Source organism: Atractosteus spatula, chromosome 6, assembly GCF_055471065.1.
Source record: "Atractosteus spatula isolate fAtrSpa1 chromosome 6, fAtrSpa1.hap1, whole genome shotgun sequence".
Classification (NCBI taxonomy): Eukaryota; Metazoa; Chordata; class Actinopteri; order Semionotiformes; family Lepisosteidae; genus Atractosteus; species Atractosteus spatula.
In genome coordinates, this window is record NC_142711.1 from 11,789,524 (window position 1) to 11,811,156 (window position 21,633).

Sequence of the window (21,633 nt, forward strand, 5' to 3'; positions counted from 1 at the left end):
TTCAATTAAATAATTTTATACAAATTCAGTTTTTGGATTAGAATTTATATGGTAAAACTATAAGTGGCTTTTCGCAACTTTTCATTCTTACTCCTCCAATTGCATTGTAATTTAAAATAAGAAAGGTTACAAATAAGAGGAGGTCATTCTGCCCATATAGCCTCCTTGTTAATTAGTAGAAATCCACGGATCTAATCCAGCCTGGCTATTGTTCTCAATAACATGGCTGGGTAGCTTCTTCCATAATCCTTTGTGTAAAGAAATGCCTGCTGTTGTCTAGAATCTGCTTGGTCTAAAACAATTAATGAATTAAGTCCTGAATATTTCTTCTTGAATTTACTTTAATGGTCTCGAATTTTATCTACAGTTCTTGTGTTTGAATTACATTTTCTGCCTCTATAGTATTTGCAGATCTTCCTATTTTCTATCATCTGTAATCTTGACTAGTTTACTAACTGTACTAATATGTAATAATTGATATGAATTACAAAGAGCAGGGGCCCTAGTATAGACCCCTGTGGTACTCCATTAGTTACACCCTTTAAGACTTGTTTTTTTTCATTCATTCATCATAATGCTCACTTTTCTGTTGTCCATGGATCTTTGTTGTCTGTGGCTTTCCACTTGCTACAGTATGTGCCATATTCATGAAACTTGTTCTTAGCATATGTCTCAGAGTTAGTACCCAAGGTGTAGGGAAAGCAAATTATTATTATATCACCTTCTATGATGTGATAATGTCCTGGCAAGACATTATGGATTCAATGGACAGGAAAATTGTGAAATATTTACTTAGATAATTTTCTCTCTTTCAGCTACAAATTTGAAAGATTTGTTTTCTGAAATAGTTAGATAACACATGAAAGATTCGTTGGCAATGTATTGCTGGTACACAAAATGAAACAAAGATCCTTGCATTCACCTAACCAGAACTCACTGTAAAAGACAGATGGACCAAAGCCACTCAGGGATACGTATTGAGATGGTGAGCTGCACTGTATTTTTTATGAGGATAAACCCCAGGCGAACAATGTCGAGAAGCCAACCAAAGCTGACAGGCATGCATTCGGGTGGGGGGAAGAAAACACTCTGCTAATCACATATGTGAACATAAACAGACCATGAATGATAAAATATAAAATGTATGTTTTCATTAAAGGCGCAGTAGCTGGATTCTGCAACATCTGCAACATGACGTGACCAGTGGTACCATTTTTCACCACTGCGATGTACCTTTTTGCCATCTTTCTGGTCCTGTGTGTGCAAAGGCCAGAGAAGAGGCCTCTCTCCTGTGTCTCCATGGTCACCATACACACAGAGAGCAACCTGTGGTGGCTGCCTGATCTTGTAGAAGTCACTGGAGAACAGTGTTGTATGATACACAGCAACTGCAAAAGACAGAAAATATATATATTGTTTTATTCACTGAAATAACAGCATTTGACCTGACAGCAGTGTGCAACTGAGTTCCCAAGCCAATAACTGCAACACCATGTAAAACACTGAGTTGCACATTTTTTAGCATTTCAAAGGCCTTAATAAACATGTGAAAGGGAATGACACCATGACTGAAAATGCAAACTGAAAAATGGCCTCATTTACCATTAGTTGAGGAAATGAATAATAGACAAATGGATTTCTCCAGTACATAGGTTTTAATACCCAGCTGGCATATGATTTATGGAATTCCAACCAATGATGTTTAGTTTTGTAGTGCTTCTGTGGAACGCCATGTCTCGCCTCACCCAACTACGAACTTAGTAAACACTGCTGCATCAATTTCTCTTATTTAAATATATAATTCTCTTATTGATTGATTTAATTACTACATGTTTAAGTGACAGTGTTTACAGAAAATGGGGAAATAACAGAGCCATGTGATGTCTCAGATAGGATTTACACCCAGACACTAATAAATGGGAACACATCCTGTTTGTCTTCATCATTGACAAGAGGCTTGAAACCTTGCTAATGGTATTCTAATGGTCTCATTTACAAAAGGTTCTTAAATGATCAGAGGCATCTTATTTAAAATAAGGAGGGTGAAATGAAATGTTGCTTTCATTAACCACAATTTGAAATGACTAAATGTGCTTATAACAAATGTCTGAATGTACACATGATGGAAATTCAAGTCAATGTATATAGATGTCAGTGGTACTGAAAGAAGTGAGGAGGTTAACAAAATCTGTGTGGTAATCCTTTTGCTTGTTAGGTGTCCTCTCATGCTATTTTGTATGGATAAAAACCTGATGAAAGATCTTGAGATCCTTTTTAGAAATGGGTGTGTTTCAACACATGTGATTGATCAGAACAAGGGAGATCTTGCACACAGGAAAACTACAGATGGATTATAACCTGAGAAACATTAATATCCAGATTTTATTAGCAAGACTCCTCAAAATGAATAAATTCTCAGAAGATACAAATTAAAAGGGGAACTGTAGCCCCAACTTCTCAGAGTGGTTGTTAAATCTCGGTAACAAAATACAAGAATTGACGGTATCACAAAATTTGACAAATTCTGAATTAAGCACAAAATCATGAACTTTGTGAAAAGCTTGGCTGCTGTGGTGCCCAAACCACTGGTCTCACCACAGTGGAGAGCGAGAGTTTGAGTTTGTGAGAATTGTGACTTAAGCCAGCCCTTCCTGCTCACTAGTTACCGAAATGACTAATGTAATACTATGTATGAGCGAATAAGTAAAGGTGCAGAAATGTCCCAATGTGATCTGCATGCAGAGTTCACAAGTAGTATTTGTCAGCAAAACCATCTTGAAGTCAAGAGCAATATTTCTATTGGATTAAAATTGATGTATTCACAGGCCTGCCTGTTTACAATGTACAGTAATAGGGACACTTCACCTCACTGTAAATTTTGTTGCCTCGTTCTGAATTGCAGATAATGATGGCAATATGGTGCAGTGCATACCTGGAAATTTTGTCTATTTTATTACGTAAATTGAAGGTTTTACACGTTACTGTGTACATTTTACTTTCATTGTGGTTTGAAATGCACTCATCAATGCCAATTCTTTCTAACCAAGAAATGTATACTGTAATATACAGTACATACTGCATATCACATAAGCACACAATACTGGCAACTACTGTATTCATTAGCAGCTCCACTTCCTATATAGTACATTTTGGATTCTCTACCTGTTTTTAGCTTGTGCAGACACACAAATGTCCGACATTTTTTTAAATTAAATTTGTATTTATTGTATAACTGTAGAGACCAAACAAAACATGCCACTTGTCCTTTCCTTCTAAGCCTGTAAAGAACACAGAAAAGGCCATGATCATTTGACCTAAAAGCATGCAGAGGTTGATAACCAGACAATTCTGAAAAGTACTCTGGTGCCATTCTGCCTAGTACTTAATACGCAAGCAAAAGGATTTTCAAATTAATCTTATTTCTCACTAGTGGCCAATACAGAGATGCCAATGCAAGAGTTAATGGTAATCTTGAAGCTGCGTTTTTTTGTGTAAAATGTAACTATAAATAGTTTTGTTTTATAACAAATCTACATAAAGAGAGAAAAGATCTAATTTTGGTAATATTTGCTAAGAATATACTGTTGTAATATTTTAAATGAGGTGGCTTGAAACCAAGCAGAATCAATAATTCCTTGCATCTATATAGCACTTTCCATCCTGAAGGATCCCAAAGATCTAAACATATAAGGGGCCACCACTGAGGTAAAACTCCTGGCTGAACCACCCAATGCAGTGCATCTCTGCATTTTCTGGGCGATGTGCTATAGACATGTCTGCAGCTGTACTACACATCAGTAAAGGCGGAGAAGTAAGTAATTTCTCCAACAGCTGAATTAAAGCATAACTGAATTTATCCAGGAAAATAGGTTTAACACCACAACTCTTACAAACAGAGGCAGGGATATTTCATGACCAAGCAGTCAGGATCTTGGTTTAATCTTATGTGAAGGCTGGTACATCCTTCAAAAATGTCACGTCACCAGAGCATTTTTTTGGAAAGACTGGACCAACAGAAAAAGTGCCACCTACTGGTCGAGAGCTCTCCATTTGGATTTGAAATTGGGTACTATTTCCCCAAGAGTTTAGTTGTAGAATTTTTTTTTTTTGGTGCCAGTAAATGCACTCCGTTGAGACTGACACTGGCAGGATAGTGAATTTGAAATAATTATCTTCAAGAGAATGCATTACAAGTATCTGTAATGCTCATTTACATTGAAAATGAATTAACCTTACCTTTTGAATTAAGATGCGTTACCCCAGTCACAAAATATTAATAACACCTACCACGCAGGGATGGCTTTAATGGCCACTCCACTGGGACTTCAAGCCATCTGTCTCCACTGGAACTTAAGGGAAGTGTTTCATTTACACAACAGATAAATGAGTCCAGAGTGTCTGCATTCTGCATCCTGAAAGGGTAGATAGACACCTGGGCTGTCTTATTCGTTGAACTGTTAAGCCCCAGACGGACTTTATAGATCTCACCCAGGTCTTCCTGAAGTTCAATCTGAAAATATATTTTAAAGAGGATGACTTTCAGAGTGATTTTTTTTCTCAATTATATTTCAGTGACATGTTTATTGAGCTTCTTTTTTATCACAGACTATGCCTAAAGCATTAGTTATGCAGACTTCAAACGTTAACTTTCAGAAAACTAGCAGGAAATGTTGCTGTGCATGAAAAATTGGAAAAAAAGTTTTTCCAATCATTGAAAGTATTATAATGTAAATTAAGGTATTGCTACTTCTGACAGTATTAACAGGATTGATGTTGAAAAACTTTACCATTTAGTAGTAAAGTTGGAACATAAGCACATGAGCATGCTTTTCAAGGTAATGTGCTTTTAGCAAAATTGTGAATTTTTATAATTATACTAAAATATTTAAATTTAGTTAAAGAAAGTGTTAAGAAACTTTTCAGACAATTAGCAGACAATGGTAGTCACTCACATAATAACATTTTTTGTCTTTAAACGTGTTAGTTATTCTAGAGACAATGATTATTAATTTTGTGTCCTAGTCCATTTTAACTAATGTCATAAACCACTGGAAGAAAATCTGAAATCAGTTCGTACTCATACAGTAGCTGTCTAGTTCATGCTTTTTTCATCTGAAAAGCATTCACATAGTAAAAATAGCTACAGTACATTCCAAAAAGTAGAAGCACTTGCATTGATCTACACGGTGTTTAATGTAATGTGGGTTATAGCTATTATTTAACACATTGAAAAAAAATGCTCACTTCATAAACTGTTGGATCTTCAATGGAATGAGACTCCTTTGGTTTCCAAGAAAGAGGTTTTGACTTTCCCTTTGACCCATACAATATCATTACTAAACAACTAAAAAGGGATGGACTTTCAGCCTTTTCTTCCAATGGTGTTATTGGATAAACACACCACAATCCATCTGCATGAAAACAAAAGTTTACAATGACTTTTTTGATAATATAGAATGAATGTTTACAAGAAATTGAGCAGAATATGGACATGCATTTTTGGTTTGTATAAAAATGTAATTTGCTTCTTGACAAAGGCTAACTGTTAAGATCTAATTTGTAAGCACATCTCAGCATAAAACATACAGTATGTTTTATGCTGTATGTTAGTCTTTGTAAGGGTCTTGTGGAAGCACGTTAATTTATTTATTAGCTCTGTTTCAGTTGCTGTTAATATGCTTCACACCTCAGTTGTACGTTAACTTATTGAAAATGTTATACAGTATATCAGAAGGATGTGAGAGAGATAGCACAGAATGCTCTATCAAGTGAAAACAATTGTCAGAGAAGATCCCAAGCTGTTGAAGAGAACATGACATCTCTGAAAACAAAATAAGGAATTGCATGAACTCAGAACAATAATATTTTAACAACCGTTTAATCATAATTATAGTGGTTCATAGCTATGATACGCAATATTAAATTCAATACTTGAAATGGTAATACTATTCATCCATACATTATCAGTAAGCCACTTTTCCTGGATAGCTACAGCAAGATGGATGCTATTCTGAAAGCACAGGGCAAAAGGCAAGCCTGGGAGCACATGTACTGTATATTCCATTCCCTAGATGGAATCTATCACAGGTTCAAGGGGAAAGGAACTATTCTGAGCAATCAACGTGACTCTGAGACACCAAAGGAAACCAAACTCAAATGCCAGTTGTGAGAACACCCACACAAACATGGGGGGTGGGAGATACAAGCTCAATACAGAGTAAAGCCAGTCAAATTCCACACCGTGTTTTACAATCCTTCAGATACAGTGTATGTGTATGTCTTAACATTTCATTTTATACGTTAAGGAATAAGGTTATTTTATTCAAAAAGTAGCAACAAATGAAAGAAACCCATAACTGAATTACGTCTTCAAATTACAAATGAAAATGGTGCTGATCTTGACTGAATACCTAAAGAGATGAATGGAATTCTCAGTTATGGCATGTCCCTTTCTCCTCAGCAATAATTACAAGAGATTAAGCATTGAATGTTTCCTGTAAATCCCTGAATATTACTTTACTTTTCTATTCATTGCTAAACCTCCTGTATGTCATGTTTTTGAAAACAGAAATACTGATTTTGTATGATATAATAGAGCATAATCAAGGTGGAAGAACTACTTATCCAGATGAAGGCAATCCAAAAATGTCAAAATGTGCTGGAAAATAAGTGGTTTCATTCACATTACAGGGATGTTTTTAAAGCAAAACAAATTTAACTAGCAGAAATGATAAGAAATGTAAATATAACCCCTTTCAATACATACCTGATTTCATTTCCTTTTCACCAAGACCAGTTAGTGGCATAATGGTGTTCACTTGAAAGTCTGTTTTAAAAAAAAGTATTGTACAAAACAGTTTAGACTTCTGAATTAATGTTCTGAATGGAACATTAACAGTTGTCAAATACTTTTACACTGAAATCTAGCCAAAAAACCTATATTAAAATGCTGTTTGCTTGAGATGGAAAAAAATAAAAATATTTTGTGGTCCTTCGAATACCAGCTGGTCACTCTTAAATCATCAGATTGTTAAGGCTTTGAACACATGGGGTTTGATCAGTTTAGTAAATTAATTGGTCAATTAATAGGCAACTAGAGATCTCGAGGTCTTTAGAACCTAAATTTAATAGTGACTTAGAAAACATGCTTATCAGGGACTTCTCAAAACTGGTGTTGGAGACTCCTGACCTAAGCCTTAAGGACTTACCTAGTTTCAGCCCAGAAACTTGGGATATTTATTGGCCTGTAAAATCATTTACAGTACCTACTTACAGCCTGATATGACAAATTAAAATATTAGCTTAATAGTACATGATAGATGAGGTATTGAGCATTATTGGATAGAATACTACATGTGTGCCGTATATACAGTATACCCCACACAACATTTTTGTTGTTCATATTGCTTTTGATATTATAAAAATCTTGTAAAAATGGAGGAAAAATGGGAATTGCATGCAGTATGCACTGTCTCTAAAATTGTACTTATTTAAATTATTAAACTCAGAAATATGCATATAAAAATTAGCATACAAGCCCTGCAGGGCTGATATTGATTTACAGCAGATAAAGGTATTTAGCACATGATGACAGCAATAGCATATATACTGAGAGTTAGTAAAAACACAGCAAATATCTTTTGGAAATAATTTCAATTTTCCATCTTTACATGTCTACAGTGATCATCTACTGAACTTTTAGCCATTTTGTATTAACTCGCAGTCAATACAGTTAAACACAGCAGCCTTTCATGCTTATGAAGGTGTAGAAAAGACCATATGATATTCATGGAAAAATAAGGTAATATGGCATATATATTTTAATATGAACTTCGCTACTTGTGTATAGTTTACCTTGAGTTATTGTAATCATGTATTTTGAAGATTCTGATCACTGTGGATTGCTAAATGACAAGTCTCCTCTTAAAATATGCTGAACTAATAACAAATCAATAAAGCTTTGAGTAAACTGTTGGTGCTCATAACATACATTTAAACATCTGATTGTGTCTAAGACGTGCACAGCTGTGTAATAAGAGAGAGGAAGAGAGCATAAGAAAAATAATCACTGCAGCTGTTCAGTACTGCAGGTAACACAGAGTGAAAAAATGGGTGTTGGACAAAGGGTCTGGGGCTATGGTGTTCTTAAACTGCATACTGTAGATTGGTCAGTGTCTCTGTAAGCATGGTATATTTGGACTCCCTTGTCTTTGATTTCAGGTCCTTGGGCAGACACTTATTAATTACCACAGTTCAGAAGTGATGTGGGATGGCGAGACAGGTCTGAATGGGCTTTGGACTGAAAGTGCATCTCTGGAACAGGGTGCAAATACATAATGCTTCATTACACCTGGGCCATCTGTCTGCAACCAGTATCTCAATGGGCCCTGAGCAGTTACAGTAACTGTGCTCACAGCCAAGGCATCAACGAGACACTTCCACCCCCCTGGGAATGAGTCATGAGCCCTGGTTAAGGGAGCTTCAAAATGCCCCAGTCAGGAGATCTCATGGGGAGTTTGCAAAGGAAGAGAGCAGACAGAGAGACATAGATTTCAACGATGGGCTCAGACACCAGAGACTCTTCAGAGAGCAGCTGAAGAAGGCTCTGGCATCATCTTCCTCTCCCACCTACCTGAGATGAACATGAGGGAACACATTGTTCAGGAGAGCTAAGACCAGAGATTATGCCTAAGACTACAGTACATGGAGTTGCTTTGCTGTGGCAGAAGGAGACACTCCAGGACACCAACCAGAGCTGGTTCCGGAAAATAATGCTTCTGGACTTTCCCATTGAAAAATTGGTTTTGTAACTGGGGTCCATGGGGTTCTCGTAGTGCTCTATGAGTAAGTGTCTCTTGTGGATAGATTGCGTCATGGGTTCTGTGTGATTAAAGACTAGGTAGACTGAAGTCAAATGAGATACTGTGTAGGATGAGTGTCCTGTCCGGTCCGAGGGAGGATTACAGGTTCTGGGCAATTTAAAGCACCTTTTAAAATTGCTAGGTGCTGTAGTTGGCTACAAAAACTGAAATTATCTTGCATTTAGGGGATCCCATCCATGACACAGGTTTCATCAAATTCTTGCAGATTGTGGAACACAAAGACCTACTGTGTAAATTGGAATAGCTAGCAATTTCACATTCCTTATCTTAGAATCAAAACCTCATTTTTAATTTGTAGAGTTAGATCTGTGCATCTGCTTGAAAGAGTTTGTTCTAAATTTGACTGAGCTCCGTGCCTGCTGAACGAGTAAGACAGACACATTGTGGCATGTGGAACCTGCACTGTGTTAGTGTTACAAATATTCTAGCACCATGCATGTCTTTCTTTCATTTTGTGTTTAGGTATCTGCCCAAAACTCTACTCCTAAAAACAACATTCATGCTAACACAAAAGGTTATCCTGATGTTAAAAAAACCCTTTTAAAAATGTTTGATTTCAAAGCATAGCAGGAAAAGATGCATTTATGCCACTGCTTTGCTCTATGGAGAGAAGAAACTCATTTCAAAACATCACTCTGTAGCACTCAGTAAAGAATCCCAAATTTCACTGTCAAAATATGAAAGACTTAAGGATCTTTTCTATGGACTCCACCCAAAGTTATACACATAAAGGAATTTGTGGGTTAGAGCTGAGAATATGAACATATACTGTACCACTTGGTAAAACATAATTGACAGTTTTGTATGTACAGTATGTAGCTTTGTAAATACCACTGATTCATATCACTTCTCCTGATGTGGTAATTTCTGTTCTCTTCACCTTCAGTATTTAGTACTCAATGGGTTTTTTAGTCATTTTATGGTGTAGTAAGCATTTGTCATATCTGCGTGAATAAGTTATGAATACAATTCAGGTCATTATCTCTACTTATCATTCTCCTTTGCATACATCATTTTGTCATTTTCTGCAGAATAACGGGGAAGGGTTATTCAGGCATTACATAACTAAAAGTAATAAGAAAAGAAAATCTCTTCAGTGTGGTCAGACTAGTATTGTCATTGAGAAAATCAGTCCTTCAGTCCTCATCTTACTCTTTTTCAAAGTCCTGCTGTAAATGTTACTCCATTGTGGATAAGATTTACTTTTAATGAATCAGCCTCAACCAGGTAACCTTGTCTCTCAAATTCATCAATGGATTTTGTGGGGTGTACCTTATTTCTATTGCCCATTGTTTCCTTTTGATCTGGATAAAAAATATCAGTCAGCATTTATAATATATGTCAGCATTTATAAATATCAACCTTTAATATTTGTTGAAATTTTATCAACATTTCACACCAAAAACTAAAAAAAAGAACCAAACTTCATTTTAGACAATTCCAGAAGGTAGCTGCGTCAGCATGCATAGGCTGTAAAGGAACAAGTAAAGGTTTATTTCGTGCTGAAAAGAGAAGAAAAGAAACACAATGTTTCAGCCGTGGAGCCTTCTTCAGCATGGAATAAACCTTTACTTATTTGTTTTAGACATATTCTTTAAAAAGTCTTGTTTTACATCAACTCTGTAGGTAGAAACCTAAGACGAATATATATAAGAATATATATTTTAAAGCTTTCAGAAAGAGTCTTAACACTCACCGTTTAAAGGTAATTTTAGATGTCTTTTTCTGTTGTTCAGCCATGTCTTTGTCACACAGACAGCCTCTTTCTCCACGTAGACCCCCTCCTTCACTACGATCTGCTTGAGGTACCAGTCTGAACCTCGTCCCTTTTCCACCTCCACTTCTTCCAAGAGTCCAATATCCACTGCTTCCACTTGGAACACATACACCTGGAAATCAATAACTGGTCATATTCATGAACAAACAAATAGGACAAATTTGATTAAATGGTGAAAGATAAAAAAAACACTATATTTGGGTTGTGGAGCCTTTTTCAGGTGTGTAGGCTCCACAGCCAATATGTAGTTTCTTTTCTTTACCTTTCAGCATGGAACCCTTTACTTGTACAGCTTGTACAAGCAAATGCTAATGGAGCTCCCTACTCAAGCATATTCAACAAGTCTTATAAGATAAATCCTGCACCACAGTGCTCTTGTTAAACCAAGCAATTTAAACAGAGGGAGAGGAATTTCAGTCTACTGTATATAAGATAAGGGATTAAAAAGTAAAAAAATAGGATTTCTAGCAATTTGTTGGAATGTTGCTACTGTAGTGTTTAAGTGTATAGACTTATACACTACAGCATATTTGCCTATGTATAATTTAACATTATAATGAAACAGTTTAGAAGTGCAGCACCAAGACCAAAAAAATAAATTTATTAAAAATATGATGAAGTTATGTTTATTCAAAAAGTTTTAACTGTGCTATTTTTCTTTATTTGAAAACATTTTGCTCTCACAAGGACATCTCCAAGTAATGTGTGGGTTGGGTCACATCCTACATTCAAATTACAGTAGTAAACACCCTATGTACAGTAAGTACGGTACGGTGGCTCTGTGGCTAAGGATCTGCGCCTGTGGCTGGAAGGTTGCCAGTTCATATCCCGCAGCCGGCACAGGAAACCTACTCCGTTGGGCCCCTGAGCAAGGCCCTTAACCCTAACTGCTCCAGGGGTGCCGTATAAATGTCTAACCCTGTGCTCTGACCCCAAGCTTCTCTCCCTGTCTGTGTGTCTCATGGAGAGCAAGCTGGGGTATGCGAAAAAACAAATTCCTAATACAAGAAATTGTATATGGCCAATAAAGTGATCTTAATCTTAAAGTGTTGAAATCCCTATCAATACTAGCTCTGTCTGCCATTAGCATGAACACATGCATTCAAACATTGTGTCACAGACTGCATGAAACATTGCACAAGGACCAGAGGAATAATCTTCTACTTAATATAATTAAGCAACTACTAGAGAAGTTAAGGCATGACTGACATTTGTACTACCAGAGAGATAACCAGTGAAGTTAAGGCATGACTGACATTTGTGGTGGTGATAAAAGTACTGTATGCAAACACATACAGTATTTCTGTGTTATCACATGTTCTGTCATTTCAACTCAGAAGGCAACAATCAGTGAAAATCATGGGGATGAGAGCACTGTTATCTTCAATGGGTATTTCATAATCATATTCAATCCAGAATTGCATAATTAATTATTAAAATGTCAGGATTAGGATGATTACACTGTATTTTTTCATAGGGAAGTTTTAATATGAAGTTTTAGAAACAGCATTGTCTCTAAAATGTGCCTTCAGATAAAAAACCAACCTTTAAATTTTTATTTTATATACATATTTTTTAAAACTTTTAAAATCTAATGATTGAGCATTTTATATTTTCAGATAGAATGTATTATTTTCTTCAAGATCCTATCACTTTCACATGGATTTATGATGAAACAAATTTACATTTATTTTAGGACTGTTGTCGACATGAATCATCAGAAATCTGTTGACTGAAAGCCCTATGGATTAATTTGGCTCTGTATGACTATTACTTTATATAAAAGAAATAATAAAAGGATATGAACAATAAAATATTGTCTTAAGTAAAGAAAGTGAGGTCTAAATGCTATCAATTCTTTATAACCGTCACCCTTTACTTTTTACTGTAAATACCATATAACTATTTTAGACCCTCTTTTTTATACATTATAACTATCAAACTCATCCATCCATCCATTTTCTAAACCACTTTATCCGATTCATGATGTTGCAGCCTATCCTGGCAAGCAGCAGGTGCAAGGCAGGAAACACCCTGGACTAGAAGGCAGCTTTCTGCAGCACACCGACAAAAACATTCACACACTCGCACCAGGGCAAATTTTTACAGGAGCCACTCAACCTATTGTCCAAGTTTGTTTTTGGACTATGGGAGGAAACAAGAATACCCGGCAAAAATGGGAAAAACAAACAAGTAGTTTGTCTCTAAGGAGATACTGTAGTACACCAGGAATTGATCCCAGGGCCCCAGCAATACTGACCACTGTACCACACCATTATCTAATTCCATTATTAAATGATAGCTTTCCTCTTTCCTCTCCTGAAAACAAAATGTGAATGGCAACTACCAGTTTATCATAAACTATAAGATGTGTATACAATACAGTTTCTGCCAGTAAACAATGTAAGCGTGGTTGTCATGCTAACAGCATTTATTATGAAGAACTAGCTTAGCTTGAGTAGGTCCTTTGCTGGGAATGTAAAGAACAAATCAGTGCAGATTAATTTGCATGTTTGTAAATCATTCATATTTGAGTTCAAGAATATGAAAATGGGCAAACCTAAAACATAAAACGGTAAAGCATAAATAATCATATAGTGAATACAGGAGCACCCACTTTAAACACATTTTTTTCTGAAAATAGAATTATAAATGAAGTGAAGTTTAAACTGGATTTTCATTTTGAGCTCTAATAAATTAATGTTTCTCATGAATAAATAAATTCAATTCTATATCTTGGGTCAATTAAACAAATTGTTCATCTTTAACCTGTTTATTTTGAAGAAACAAACGTTTTGGGTCAAATGGCTGTCATGTTTGTCAGTGTTTATTGTTATTCAAGTGTCTGTTGTTGGGTAATTAGGTTTACAAAAGAGATGTGAACAAGCTATCAACCAGTCTTGCTTTGACTTCAGTGTTTGGCAGTCAATATCAAAAGTCACAATGAAAATCAAAGCATTTTCTGTTAAAGTACACAGGCAATTTTGAAGCTGAAAGAAAAGAAAATTCAATCAGAACCACAGCACAAGAAATTGTACATACATAAATCAATAATTTGATATACTGTATACTGAAGAAGAAAGGCAACCACAGGTATAACTACCAATAGGAAAGGACTTGGTTAGCCAAGCATACTCTGCAGTCGATGACAGAAAAAATATCAGAGCTTCCAAGGAAAATCCAAAACAACTGGGTGTGAAATCACCAACAAACTTCTAATTGCTGGGATGAAAGTACAAAAGTCCACAGTTTGCCGAAGAATGAGACAGTACAAGTTGTGAACATCTTATCAGCACCAAGAACAGAAAAAAATGGATTAAAATTTCCTCTGAAGTGCAAGTGAAGAGGCAGTTCTGAAACTATGTTTAATGGACAGATGAAAACAAGATAAATCTTTACAAAAGTGAGGGAAAGATTCAAGTGTGAAAAGGAAAAGGAATTTTGGATGTGCAGTGGAGACCCGCCTCCTCTCTGAAGCCTGGTAGAGGTAATGTTATGGCCTGGGTATGCGTGGCCATCTCTAAAACGAACTCACTTTCTTAAGTAAAAGAAAATGTTTTGAACTTATTGGTTGATGCCAAAACTGAAGTCAGAACACCCCTTGAATAGGCAAGAATTCACAGTGGGTTCTTAACACATCTAAAAAAATTACACAAGGACCTTGGTGACTTGGGTTGCACACTTTTTTTACACTGAAATTTACTTAAAGTGAATGTTTCCCAATACCTGACATATTTAATCACAGGGTTGAACTAGTATGGTTTTGTTCTCAAATTATAAGATATAAACATAATAATTAGCCAAGATTATTTGATGACCACATGATACACAAATTGCCTGCCTGTGAAGCAAAACTAATCATTCTGTCTTTACTCTCCCAATATTTTGGAGGGCGCTGTAGTTCTGTGGTGTACAGTATTTCTTTGCAAGACTTGAAAGAGATGTCTCTTTCCTTAAAGTAATGAATTGCCTTGAACTAAAAAAAACAAAACACTGATGGAAAAAGGCTCAGTTTCTAATTTTGGCCAACGGCCAAAATCTTCTTATTTGTCTATGTCTGTATCTTAATATTTGAGTGATTCTCCTCAAATACCTTTTCTTTGTTAAAATGAGAGCTGCCTCTTCTTCTTGGCAGTCGTCTTTTGCCTGTGTCCCCCAGTGACCCCCAAAGAGTGACAAATACGTCTGGTTCTGTTTCATACTCAGAGGCAGGTCCAGAAGTAACAATCACAGTGTAGTCTTTCACTGTAAAATATTATAACAAGAACAACAACTTCAAATTCATTATGGATAATGTTAGTAACATATAATAGGCAACACCAAAAATTAAAAACTAAAATTCTGCACTAAAATGTAAACTGTACCTTTTAGTAAATCACTGTCTTTCCTTATCACAGGCAGCTCTAGCACAAGGTTTTCTTCCTTGTCACCCAAGTATCGAAGCACAGGGAATTCAATTTTTTCATTTGTATTTCTGTTCTGAAGTTTAATCTATAAAGGAAAAAAAGAAACATTCACAGGTATATTTTAGAAGAATGAAGTATTGATTGAAAGATTTTGGCATCATTTTGATTAATGGATCGTTTGTGACTGCCGTGTATTTAAACAGAAAATCAACTAATTGTTGAAAGAGCTCACTGGGCACAGGTGATGAGATGCTCTAACCTGATGAACATCAAACCTAGTGAAAGTCATGGCTTTCATTCCAGTCGTATGTTGGAGGCTGAATTAAATTATAATACTGTTCCTCTCTGGGAGCAATAACAAACCACAATCAAGGTGACTTGCTCATGACCGAAGCAGGCTCCACAGCTGAAACGTTGTGTTTTCTTTCTTCTCTTTTCAGCATGAAATTTACCTATTATTTGTTCATTTGTAGCCTACGCCTGCTGACGCAGCTAACCACCTGAACTACAATCAGGGTGATATCAAAACACATGACCATGCTCTGTCTTTGTTCTAGTTTTTGCATCAGAAACACCAGGAGGCAACAATCCATCAGTTTAGCATCTGCAGTCCAGCTGTCAGGATACAGCTAAACAGATCTGCTGGCCAGATGACCACACAGGGTTCCAGTGTCCATTGATGCAACAGAATGAGGTGGTGTGAGCTGGACTTGCCAGCAATAGAATAAAGTCCTCTTTTAGCGATGAATCAATGTTTAGTGTAGACTATCCTGATGGATGTTAGCGATTGTGGAACATGGTAAGAATACTAAGGGAAATCGTTGTGTACCAATAGACAGGGAGATCCAAGTGTTGTAGTCTGGGAAGGAGAGCGTCATTGTTACAGAACTCAAATTGTAATGATCAACAATCCTGTGGTAAACAAGGTCCTCTCTTGTGCATTCTTCTTGGCTTATTCTGAATGACAGCATTCCAGTAGGACAACGCACGACCTCGTGCTGCTTGAACATAAGAATGCTCACCAACAAGAGGAATACCTTTTGGCTCCTTAAGCCCTTTTGGTTGCTAGCAGCTAATGGAACCAAGGATCTCATCCACCTTTTTTAATTGCGTATCCGCTTCAACAGCGTGGTTGGATAATTTGTTCCTGACCTCCACATCCCATTTTCACAAACAAGAACAGTACCTGGTGTTCTCAATTTTAAATGCACTTTCATTTGTGCCCTGTGGCTCGTGCTTCACTGGTAACTCAGAAGAAGACCACTGGATTTCTGGCAGGTGTGTTTCACCATTTTAATTGAGATCTTTAATGCAGATCTGAATTATATGCTTTTAAAAGCACATCCTTCCTTTCTGCTTACCATTTCTATTGTTTTTCTCACGTTAGGTAAAATATGTCATGAGATCTTCGTTCATAAATAGCTCCTTCAAATACAAATATTTTGTATCTTTCGTTTATGTTTTTGCTACCTGCATCTAATAATCTGAACTTGTCTACATTGAGGTGTTTCTGCCAGGTATTTGCCCAGTCTTTTGAATTGCCTTTGTGACTTCTAGAGAGTTTACTGGAAGAACAGTGGTCCTAGTTCTCGTTCTCCCCTATGTGGCGTTGCCTGGTTTGCAGATGGTTATGAAATTATAACATTCTAAATTTAAAAAAATAATAATTCTTAATACAGCTGGGATAGTGGCACAGTGGTTAGTATCACTGCCTCCCAAAGATGGGGCTCTGAGTTCAATTCTAAACCTGGGGTGCTATATGCATGGAGTTTTTATGTCCTTCCCCAGGTTCATATGGGTTTCTTCCTACAGTCCAAAGACATTCTGGAAGGTTAACTGTCTTCCTGGAAAAGTGACCCTGATGTGATCATATACGCGTGTGTCTGCCTTGCAATGGACTGATTTCCTGTCCAGGATGTATTATCCCGTTGCTTGCTGGGATAGGCTCTGACAACCCCAAACGACACTGTATTGGATAAAGCGGGAGCAAAATGGATTGGTTTTGATTCATGCTTTCAATATTTCAATTTCAATATTTACTTTCTACCTCACAACCATGCAAAATTTACTGTAAGTACTGTGACTAATTACTCGAGGAATGTGCATTTCACTATTGTCTTGTCTGTTTTATTCCTGAAGTCACTGAAGTGCAGCTGTTCCTGTTTTCTTTTAAATAGCTCCTGGCAATCAGGAAAAAAACTCTTCAGTCCACCTCGGCTCTCTTGAACACCAGAGAGCTGAGTGCTGCCAGCAAAGAATGAAACCAAACAGGCCACAGGTTAGAAGTTCAGCTGCTTAGAGGAATCATGTTTTAGGACAAATATCTGTTTTTTTTATCTTGTACCATTTCCTGACCTCTTATTGCTACATTAAAAGGCATAGAGCTTATTCCAGTTAATTATTTTATTACTAAGGACAAACAATAACAACTTATTTTCCTGCTTCTGACTTTCTTAGTAAACACACCAAACACAATCGATTTTATTTAAACAAACAGGATTACATCTTATACATGTGTGTAATGCTCACAGATTAACACTAGGATTAAGTTTTGCATTTCATTCCATTGTAATACTCCAGAACTGAATAAAAAAGAAACGTATCAAACATTCATTGGTAATTTTAGACAGTATGTTTCTAATAATCATAATTTAGTTTACATTTATTACTATGGAAGTACTTCCTACTTTTATTAATTGTTGGTTTCGTCTATTCCCAGTAATCACACTCTTCCATCAAGTCTTTTAGAAGGATAATTGGAATCAGAAACTGCTACATTTGCCAGTTTTGTTTGCCTGATTGAATTTGTCATCCTAGTGAAGATTGTTCAACTGATACTAATAGACTCGTTAGTCCATTTAATATACTGTATATAAAACAGTCAGGAATGAGGTTGAAATATGTTAGATAAATATTTTAAAGATGTATTTATTTGTGAAATTTATGAGGTAGGATTGTTGCTGATATGGAAATTTAACCATGTTGAAATTGTATTAAAAGAAAAAGATTAAAGAACTTTATAATATAATGCAGTTAGAATGATAATATTACATAGACTTTTGTGGAACTTTTGAACGCTGAAATACTTAACACAACACAAAATATTAAATGTTTATAATATTTTAAAAATGGAAAGAATGTATAAAAAGATGATAATTTTGCAAAATGTTTTTTACAGAAGGGGCTCTATTCTGTTCAATTAAACTATGCTTCATTTTACTGTCAGTTGATAATACTTTTATGATAAATTTACAGACAGAGATATATACAGTGGACTATTGTATAATAATAATTGCTTACACTTATATATACACTTTTCTGGACACTCAAAGCGCTTACAGGAAATGGGGACTCCCCTCCACCACCACCAATGTGCAGCCCCACCTGGATGATGCAACAGCAGCCAAGGTGCACCAGTACACTCACCACACACCAGCTATCAGTGGGGAGGAGAACTGAGTGATGAAGCCATTTCATAGATGGGGATTATTAGGAGGCCATGATTGGTAAAGGCCAATGAGAATTCTGTCCATGACACCAGGGTAACACCCCTACTCTTTTTGAGAAACACCCCAGGATTTTAATTACCACAGCCAGTCAGGAGCTTGGTTTTATGTCTCATTCGAAGGACGGTGCCTTTTCATAGCATAGTGTCCCTGTCACTATACTGGGGCATTAGAATCCACACAGACTGCAGGGTGAGCGTCCCCTGCTGGTCCCACTAACACCTCTTCCAGCAGCAACCTTAGTTTTTCCCAGGAGGTCTCCGATCCAGGTACTGACCAGGCTCACACCTGGTGAGCTTCAATGGGTTGCCAGTTGTGAGTTGAAGGGTGATATTGCTGCTGGCTTAAACAAGCTCTTTTTGAGTTACAAAGTGCTTGGTTCCACTGGGGCCCGAACCCAAGACCTTCTGCGCGTAAAGCAGACATGATAACTGCTACACTATGGAACCGCCTAATATATACAATTTTAGGCACATTACAAAAAAAGTTATTACTTGCACAGAGTCAGTCTAGAGAAGAGTTATCTAAGACATTTCTGGGATTAAAGGAAGTGCTATGAAAGGCTAAAATAAATTAATCATCTTTTTACTACAGGGGAGCCTTATTTAAATATTCAAAATCCTTAAGGTTACTGACAAACCCAGTGGGCCTCTTAAAGATCAGCAGTGGAATGTTAACCAGAAAGCATAGATGGAAACTACTCTACATGGAAAACGATTTTTCCATCTAGAAAAAGATATCGCAGTATGTGGGCTACAGTAGCTCCACCAGACTCTGTAACAGCTTTTTCCCACAGGCTGTCAGGCTCCTCAACACCCTGGAATCTACTTGCACCCAGTCCAATTCCAGAAACGGGGTTTAAATCCCCCCAGTGTGTTGTGTATATTGTATTATGTTTTGCCTTAGTAATTTGCACTATTTGCACTTTGCACTATGTGCCTCCTGTCTACAATGTCTATGTCAGTGTCCTGTCTGTATTTGCACCGTGAACCAGGGGGAACGATAATTTGTTCAACTTTATACTTGTATATGGCTGGAATGACAAATAAACGTGAACTTGAACTTGAACTCGAGTGGAAGGGCATTTAAAATTAAGAACTGGAAGCACTTTTTACATAAACGGTGGTTGGAGTCTGGAACAAGCTACAAAGCCATGTTGCTGAAGTCAAAGCCCTGTCTTTTTTCAAGAAACAGCTCATGGAGAACCTTGGATCAATTAGCTACTCACGACCAACCATTATTATGTTTTTATGTTTTGTTATGTTATCCTGCTATAAGTCCTTTGCAATATTTCAAAACTGGGATTCAAAACTGGACTGTGACTCAAAGGAATTAAAAGAGAATCTAAAACGGCTGTTAAGAATAAGGAACACGAGTACCAGAATCGTGTGGAAAAAGAGCTGTAGCTACAGTACCTCTTTGCAGTACCAGACTCCACCTTCCCTGGCCTCAATGGCTTGGAGACGAATTTTAAGGATCGCTCCATTTTTCCGATCAATTTCTGTCACGGTCTGAAACATCTGTCCCGGTCTGAGCTTGTTCCCTGGAAGAGTGAGGGAAGAGCACATGCCCCTCTCTCCACACACTTCCAGGATTACCTCTGAATCCACAGCAATGCTGGAAGAGGCACCAGTGAAAACATGGATGTCCCATGTGCCTGTGGAAAATAAAGCAAATATCATTTCAAAAATGGTGAGACATAGAACAAGTACATTTCATGCGCAGTTAAACTATCCATTCAAAATGTGTTTTTAATAGCTGGGCTGTGATGGATTTTTTATGTTTGCACTTTATTAAGTTCTCTTTCAGTCCTGGAAAATCATTTGGGAGAGACTGGATCAAAGACATCATTCAACTAATAATTAGGGTGAGGTGGACTGTGTGCATGTTTATGTTCCGTATAAGCATCTAAATTAAGGCAGTCATTTGAATTAGGTCTCAGTTACACAGTCATAAAAAACTGTACCTTTTAATAAGCCTTTATTTAATCAGATATCTCAGCTGAAAACAAATTCTCATATACAATGACAGCCCTGGCAAGAAGCTTACACCAATGAAGAAAACAGAGCAGTGAGAGAAAAAGGAAAAAAAATCAATAAAAATAAATAACATAACAGACCTTACTATAACAGGACCTGACAGTGTTAACAAGTGCTAGTGTCAGGCAGAAAAGATTTAGTTATACAGATGAAAATGCCCTCTGATACAAAGATGTATCATTGCAGCTTACTGTACGGAGTGTTAGTTCCTTTTCTGTGCTTCAACTGTTCTGTCTTCCTAACTGATGCTGTTTTGTTCCACCTTGCATGTACATGAATTGGTCATATTTCAGTCGGAAGAAGAAAATTCTGAGTTACCAAATCACCTTTTGATTAATTGCCTGATGTGTATTTTTTCCTGCTTTACAACCTCCAAACCAGAAGAAATCTTGTCAGACGAAAATTTCTGGGGTTTGTTTTAGAGTAGCTCAACTGGTAAAGCCACTCTTCTGAATGCAAGTGAAGCTCAAAACTTTTGGGCTCAGGTTTAAGCCTGGCTCATACCACTAGTTAGCTGGGACAGGCACTTTTAATGTTGGGCAGAACACTATCAGTGCCCATCACTGAGAGCTTTGCAGACTGACAATTTCTATCCCACCCTATTTTTCAGTGCTGTAGGTGAGGGACTCTCTCAGCTGATTGTGTTGCTTAGATGGCAGCTTTGCTACCTAGCACCACTGGGACCCTGGGTTCAATTCCTGGGGTGCTATCTGCATGGAGTTCGTATATTCTCTCCTTGCTCACGTGGGATTCCTCTGGGTGCTCTCGTTTCCTCTCACAGTCTGAAGACCTGATGGCAGCTAATGGGCTTCCAGGCCCTGGTGTGTGTTTGCATCTATGTGTGGCCCTGTGATGGGACTTGTGTCCTCTCCAAAGTTTATCCTGCCTTACGTCCATTGCTTGCCGAGATAGGCTCTGGCTCAGCAGTGACCCACTGGATAAAGTGGCTACAAGACAGATATCAGAAAAAAAAAGAATATGTAATCCCACAGTCCTTCAATGTTATGAGGATTTAATGTTAAC

The 21,633-nt window shown here is 37.0% G+C and overlaps 1 protein-coding gene across 1 annotated transcript in view; it reads right to left on the reverse strand.

Annotated features, from left to right (window-relative positions):
* LOC148831827 (lipoxygenase homology domain-containing protein 1-like) overlaps positions 1-21,633 on the reverse strand; it is a 60,406-nt gene that overhangs the window by 9,783 nt on the left and 28,990 nt on the right. Inside the window, exons 19-26 of the mRNA XM_088919084.1 lie at positions 19,987-20,228; positions 15,024-15,150; positions 14,753-14,904; positions 10,579-10,771; positions 6,767-6,826; positions 5,245-5,411; positions 4,288-4,510; positions 1,234-1,388 (exon numbers count right to left, since the gene is read on the reverse strand). Coding sequence (XP_088775210.1) covers positions 1,234-1,388; positions 4,288-4,510; positions 5,245-5,411; positions 6,767-6,826; positions 10,579-10,771; positions 14,753-14,904; positions 15,024-15,150; positions 19,987-20,228 — 1,319 coding nt within the window. The remainder of the gene's footprint in view (positions 1-1,233; positions 1,389-4,287; positions 4,511-5,244; positions 5,412-6,766; positions 6,827-10,578; positions 10,772-14,752; positions 14,905-15,023; positions 15,151-19,986; positions 20,229-21,633) is intronic.